General features: G+C 38.7%; 1 protein-coding gene across 3 annotated transcripts in view; it reads left to right on the top strand.

Moving 5' to 3' along the window:
• LOC107688085 (vesicle-fusing ATPase-like) overlaps nt 1–7,588 on the top strand; it is a 24,065-nt gene that overhangs the window by 8,336 nt on the left and 8,141 nt on the right. For 2 of the 3 annotated variants that reach the window (XM_016485638.1, XM_016485636.1), the window contains exons 2-7: nt 571–588; nt 4,332–4,417; nt 6,437–6,536; nt 6,945–6,984; nt 7,079–7,245; nt 7,337–7,444. In XM_016485638.1, the coding sequence (XP_016341124.1) occupies nt 571–588; nt 4,332–4,417; nt 6,437–6,536; nt 6,945–6,984; nt 7,079–7,245; nt 7,337–7,444 (519 nt within the window). The remainder of the gene's footprint in view (nt 1–570; nt 589–4,331; nt 4,418–6,436; nt 6,537–6,944; nt 6,985–7,078; nt 7,246–7,336; nt 7,445–7,588) is intronic. The other variant, XM_016485639.1, reaches the window with a different exon arrangement.

Raw genomic sequence — 7,588 nt, 5'->3', positions numbered from 1 at the left:
GACTGTATGTATATATATATATATATATATATATACACATACTACTATCTAGTATATATACATACTATATATACATACTACTATATTAATATTTTTATATTTATGTAATTTTTAGGGCATTTTTTTTTTCATTAGGAAAATTGATTTTGGTCGATAAAATCTTTAGTCTTATAGATTTCTGTTTTCACTAAAGATTTTTTTTGTTGTTGTTGTTGCTTTAATCTCTCTCCTGATATGATGACTTGTGTTCACATATGATATATTTTTCAGCATGTGCATTAAACCCTATTAATGCAACTTTTCATATTTAATATGACTGACAAAAGTACTGTACATACACATTCCCCTACCATATCAGGGTTTGGTTTGCCTGTGATTTGCCTTTGCTGCTCCTTCAACCACACTTGCAGTTAATCCTGATTCTGCTCTGCATGCTGCCTCACGCTGCACAATCTATTATTCCTCAACCACATGCTGTCTTCGGCTCAGTGTGGTGCTGGCTGTCTCAACTGTTTGTCTTATGTCCTTCTGCCCTCCCTCTTGCTTGCGTGCATTCACTGGCCCCCCAAGGTTGTCATATTTTTCAAGGTATGTATGCTTTCCGAATACCCTCTGCCTCTGCTTGTCTCGCTTGCCAGATTGAGCTGCATGCTTCACTTACACTAGCTTTCTGCATCACCCTTAGTGTCCTGAGAGCTGACAGGCTATAACCCCTGTTTCCATGACACTTCTTGGTAGCAACCACTACAGCGTTACAATGCCCAAACTGCGTCACAATGCCATAAACACAAACCATCCAACTCAAGATCATCTGCCTGTGTTCTCACTCTCAGGACAAATAAATGTTGATTTGAGGTTGAGTACTAAAGGGCCAGCTATAACGACTGAATGGTGTGCGGGCCTGTGGTAAATTTATTGTGCGTGCTGGCAGGAAGCCACGGATTATTGCTTTTCTGACCTGCAACTAAAGTAGGTCTAATTGCTGGACTGCTCTACGTTAACCGGATTATGTCAGCCTGTTGAGTTAACATCCACACCCAGGCTTTGAATCAGATACAAACCCTCAAAGAGCCATTTACTGTCCTCTAGTTCTGCTTCCTGGCCTCACACTGGAATAAATCCAAAATCTTGCCTCTTAATTTTTTTCAGTGGAATATTGGTGTTTATTAAAATGATTTATCTGTGAACATCATTACTTTGTTTTTTAATTCATCTGTCCTCGTAATCTTTCGTTATAACCACTCTTCTCTGATAACGTGTGCACTGGCATGAGGGCGGGACAATAATCCCTCCCCTCCAGCAATCTGTCAGTCACCATTTGCAATTCAAAAGTAGCAAAGATCCAACGATTAAATGAATTTCAGGTGGAACATGTCAAGTCCCGTAAATTTTTCTCATTCGCCATTTCACTCAGATATACATCACAATAAGGAAGAAAAGACGATCACAGCTTTCATGCTGAATTTAATGCAAAAATGGTACCTTTAGGGGTACAACAGCTTATCACTCCTCTAAACAATATCTCTAAAAAGTATATATAATGTAAGTATACATAAGTACCTAATATGTACCCTTAAAGGGATAGTTCACCCAAAAATGAAAATTCAATCGGAGTTATATTAAAAAATGTCCTGGCTCTTCTTGGTCGAGATTTTGAAGCAAAATAAAGTGCATCCAGCTCTGGGGGGTTAATGAGTGACGTGAGTGACGTGACATGTGGCCAAGTATGGTGACCGATACTCGGAATTAGTGCTCTGCATTTACCCATCCAAAGTGCACATACACAGCAGTGAACACACACAAACCGTGAACACACACCCGGAGCAGTGGGCAGCCATTTATGCTGCGGCGCCCGGGGAGCAGTTGGGGGTTCGGTGCCTTGCTCAAGGGCACCTCAGTCGTGGTATTGAAGGTGGGAGAGAGCGCTGTACATTCACTGCCCCCACCTACAATCCCTGCCGGTACGAGACTCGAACCCACAACCTTTGGGTTATGAGTCCGACTCTCTAACCATTAGGCCACGACTTCCCCATATAAACTTCCTTAATAAAGAGTAATTTGTGTAAGATATAATTTGTGATTGAGATATTTGTGTAAGAAAAATATCCATTTAAAACTTTAGAAACCGTAATCTCTGGCTTCCGCTAACTGTCGTAAGCACATTTACAAGAGAGTGGTGTTCCTGCGGATGACGAAGGAAGTAGGTGTAGTGTATGCGCAGCGTGTACTTTATGATGGATGGATGCATTTTTTTGAGCTTCAAAATCTTGACCCCCATTCACTACCATTATAAAGCTTGGAAGAGCGAGGACATTTTTTAATAACTCCGATTGTATTCGTCTGAAAGAAGAAAACAATATGCGTCTAGGATGGCTTGAGGATGAGTAAATCAAGGGGTAGTTTCATTTTTGAGTAGTACTATGAATCTTATAGGAGTATAAAGATTTGCACATTTTGTCTGGGAGTGTTATTAACTTTCCAGAATTCTCAGTTCAGGTTAACTTACATTTTCAGTGTTTATTTGTATTAAGTTTGTGCTGTTCTATAGGCAAGTGTTCTTCATTATGTACAGAAAAAGCATTGCCATGTTTTCATTAACAACAAAATCATTGCAATGGACTGATGTTTAATCTTTATTGTCACAATTTTCAGGATAATACTACAATGCTTTACAATACTAAATCTTTAGGATGCTAAACCTCTGACATTTCTCAAAAAATGTTCCAAGAATTGTGAAACATTTAGGAGTAATTCTCTCTCTTTATGTATCTCATAATGTTAACTAGTTAACAGTGTTAACTAATGTTACTAGAAATTAGCAGTAACATTTTATTACTAACTGATTAATAAATGCAGTGAAATCATTGATTTTAAGTTCATGTGGCTTTAACTACCTGGAAATGCAAAAATCTATTAAAAAAGTTTTTATAAATCTGAGCTATGTAGTTTTTGTTCTCTTAATCTCTAATTGTTTTGAGTCATTCATTATCTTTCTTTCTGCAGCACTGTTCTTTTCATATACCCAGATGGGAACAGCGTGCAGCCCTGCTTTTCAATTCCCTCTCCTTTTTCTTCTTTCCTTCTTTTGTAGTCTGTTGTATTTATGGTTCTTTGGCTGGTTGCAACCAAAGGAGCAAAATAAAGCTAGAACACCCATGAACCTTCACTGTCAGTCTTTGCTTAAAATATTTATTTGTCTTTTATGTTTCTCAGTTACCCATGTTTAACGCATTAGGTGACTGGTGCTCTCTTGTAGACAGATTTATGATTATATTTTTTGCTACTGTTCCCTTGCCTTATTGTTTATTGCCTCATTTGTTGTTATCCAACACTGTTTATGTCTAACCCCTAGTATTATTGGTTTGGGGTTTGTAGAATCTCTATTGCAATAAAACATGATGCATGTGATTCTGGAAGGGATGATTAGATGAGGTCTTTAAAAGAATCGCAATGCTTCGAATGTTGGACAAGTTTTCAGCTTGCACAGTAGAAACAGCTTTCCATCTTGCTGTTTTGCACCATGGGATTTCCTATTTTTAAAAATCTGAAAATGCCATTGCCATCATATGGTGTGGTTAAATTTTTCATGAGGAAAAAGATCTTTTCACATAAGCAATGACACCCAGTGAGCTAATATAACAAGATGCAAATATTAAAGGGGTCATATGATGTTGCTAAAAAGAACATTATTTTGAGTATTTGGTGTAATGCAATGTGGTTATGCGGTTTAAGGTTCAAAAAACACATTATTTTTCCACATACTGTACATTATTGTTTCTCCTCTATGCCCCGCCTTTCTGAAGCGCGTCGATTTTTACAAAGCTAATCGATTTGAAAAGCGAGGTGTGCTCTGATTGGCCAGCTATCCAGTGCATTGTGATTGGCCGAATACCTCAAGCGTGTGACAGAAATGTTATGCCACCGCTGAAGTGTGTAATTTCTGTGCCACTAGCGTCACCAAGTGAAACTACAAAGGTGGTTCTCAAACAAGTTTCCCTGAAGACTCCCCCTAACTGCCATTGGCCAGTCAATCTGATAGTCCCGCCCCCCAATCCATGCCATTGGTTGAGCCAATGTTGTTCTGTTTTTGCTGCTCAAATAAATATAACTATTTACCAAAAGTGCCACAGAGCCTGAGGGAAATTAACTGATGATGCTTATTTGTACTTCTCTTTGATATTAACTGAATAGAAGGAAAAAAAAATTACACACATCATCACCTTTAAGCTTCAGCATCAATGGCCAGATGTCTTGTTCTCATGTAAGGCAAACTTCTCTTCTGCTTCTCACCATCTTACTCTCTCTCTTTATTATTATCTGTCTCTGTGCAGACGATGCAAGCGGCTCGATGCCCGACAGATGAGCTGTCACTGTCGAACTGTGCAGTTGTGAGTGAGAAAGACCTGCAGTCTGGACAGTGAGTATTTACCTGCACTACAGATTCATCAAATTTGCACACGGAAATCAATCAAATGATACAACGGCCAGTAGATACTTTGCAGTTTAGCTTTATTGTAGATAGGAACGTATTGTATATACTATACATAATGTTATAATGCTATTCAGGTGAAGTGAATAACATTGATTATGTTGTTACAATGGCACCAGTCAAGGGGTGGGATAAAACAGTGTTAGGCAGCAAGTGAACAGTCAGTTCTTAAATTTCATATGTTTGATACAGGGAAAAATGGGCAAGTGAAAAGGTCTGCGTGACTTCCCAGTCAACACGTGAGATCATGCGATGATCACAGTGACATCACACGATCCTCATACTGTGATCCTCACGGTGTGAGTAGTATATGAGCTAACTATGAACTCAAACGATCCTCATACTGTGATCTCATGGTGTGAGTAGTATATGAGCTCATTGTGAGTTCAGTCCACAGTGAGTGTGCAGTGACCTCACATTGTGACCACAGTATGAGCGCACAGTGAGTGTGCAGTGACCTCACATTGTGACCACAGTATGAGAGCACAGTGAGTGTGCAGTGACCTCACATTGGGAGCATAGTATGAGCACACAGTGAGTGCGCTGTGTGGTTACACTTTTAGCTCACTGTGACACACACATTGTGACCACACCATGAGAATCATGTGAGCTCATGGTGACATCATTGTGAGATCAAATTGTTGACTGGGTTTGACAAAGGCCAAATTGTGATGGCTAGACGACTGGGTCAGTCCATCTCAAAAACGCCATGTCTTGTGGGGTGTTCCCTGTTTGCAGTACCTACCAAAATGGTGCAAGGAAGGACGACCGGTGAACCGGCATCAGGGTCATGGGCGCCCAAGGCTTTCTGATCCACGTGGGGAGCAAAGGCTAGCCTGTCTAGTCCAATAAAAACTATTGTAGCTCAAACCATTCAAAGACTTGCTGGCCATGATAGAAAAGTGTCAGAACACACAGTGCATCCCAGTTTGTTGTGTATGGGGCTGACGGTCTTAATGACCTTGATGACCCCTGTCCACTGCCAGAAGCGCTAAGAAATGAAAGTGACCAAAGTGTAACATTTCATATGTCATAACATTCTATTCTCATGGATTTAATAGAAAGTTACATTCTTTTGGGTTTAGTAGAAAAAAATATGCCTAAACATGACTTGTAAGGGAAAAATACCCCTAAAAATCACCACTATGGGGCAAATACTGCCCCTTAATAAAAACATTCCTGTCATGGACCCCCTACAATTTTATTTTAAGTTGTGGATACTCATTAATCATATGTAATGTGTAGTACACAATATCTTTTTGCAGTTTTATCATATGGGTGCATCTAACACTGTAGGGAAAGGTTCAAACATATAGTTAATGCTCTAGCAGCAGAGCTGGTGATTTTCCCTAGGCTTCAAGTGTGTGTGTGTCCTGAATGCTGAATCAGTCCAGACATTAACTCAGGCTGACAGAGTCTGCTGCAGTGCCTCTTGCTGATGCCTCATGTCCAAGAATATCACAGCATGAGGGCTGATTTGTGTCGCCATATTGATATATGGCATGTTAGTGTGTGATATTTAAAAATTGTAAATTTTTTATGCAGACACATTTATCCAAAGTGAATTACAACAATTAGTATTATTTATAATAATAATTAAATTATTATTAATTTAGGTGTGTTTTTGTTTTGGTGGAAATAACAATAAAGACCCTAACTATTAAGTCATCACATGTATAAATATATTCTCCATGATTATGATTAACCTGTGCTCAAACTGAATGAATTGTTGCATGATGTAAGGTTACTAAAAAGGAGCCATTGTCAGTCATTCACACATATAATCCAATGTGCTAATCTCATGCAGTTGTAAATGTGGGGAAAAACTGCCCTTTTACAAGTTAAAATGATGTTTCCGGGCATAAAACCACCATAGTTTCTGTTAAACATTGTATTTTTTGATCCTTGTGTCATTAGAAGTTGAATATTTTCTGCCTCTCTCGCCAGGCATGTGACTGTGAGGACAACACCCGCCCACAAGTTTGTGTTCACTGTGAAGTGTCACCACTCTGTGCTTCCTGGAACCATCGCTTTCAGTTTGCCACAGGTGCAGGACTCCTGCCAAGATCTTTTACTTTTGACACAAACACAACAGAAGACAAACACTTAACATTTTATCCCAAGCAACAGCTAACCTAACAGATTTAAATGGCTAGTTCACCTGTACGATGTTCTTTCTTCTGTGGAACATAAAATAAGTTATTCTGAAGAACGCTGATAACCAAACAGTTTTGGTTACCACTGACTTCCATTGCATGGACAAAAACATTCCTCAAAATATCTTATTTTATGTTCCACAGTAGAAAGAACTGGTTTGGAATGACACAAGAGTGAATAAATGATTACATAATTTAAATTTTTGGGTGAACTGTCCCTTTAAGTACAGATAATCAGACAGTGCTTGTATTTTTATAGACTTTTTGCTGTTTTATTCATTCTCTTCTTTTTCTTAAAGAGGAAATGGGCAGGCCTGTCCATCGGACAAGAAATAGAAGGTGTGTACATTGCTCTTGGATGAACATTTGCAACAAATACACAATTTTAAGATCAAATACTCAAAAAAATGAATTTTTTCCCCCATCATTTCAGTGGCCAACTACAACTTTGACAAATCCAAGCAGTGCATTGGTGCCATGACCGTTGAGATTGACTTCCTGCAGAAGAAGAGCACTGACTCCAGTCCCTACGACTCAGATAAAATGGCTGCTGAGTTTATTCAGCATTTCAACAATCAGGGTTTCACTGTGGGGCAGCAGGTCAGAATCACATCACAAAAACTGAATAAATGGTATCTGATGTTTAATTATACAGGCTCATTTTTTTTGTCTTGTGCTTTTCCTGTCATAGCTGGTCTTCAGTTTCTGTGACAAGCTCTTTGGCCTATTTATCAAGGACATTGAGGCGATGGACTCCAGCATTCTGAAGGGCGAACCAGAATCTGGCAAAAAGCAAAAGGTTTTGAAAAGAGAACAAAATATTCTGTATTTGCACTGTAATGTCATATATATATATATATATATATATATATATATATATACAGGTGCATCTCAATAAATTAGAATGTCGTGGAAAAGTTCATTTATTTCAGTAATTGAACTC

Source organism: Sinocyclocheilus anshuiensis, unplaced genomic scaffold (assembly GCF_001515605.1).
Source record: "Sinocyclocheilus anshuiensis isolate Anshui unplaced genomic scaffold, SAMN03320099.WGS_v1.1 scaffold249, whole genome shotgun sequence".
NCBI classification, from domain to species: domain Eukaryota; kingdom Metazoa; phylum Chordata; class Actinopteri; order Cypriniformes; family Cyprinidae; genus Sinocyclocheilus; species Sinocyclocheilus anshuiensis.
Note: the sequence above shows the minus strand (reverse complement) of the source record. Positions and strands in the feature narration are given on the sequence as shown.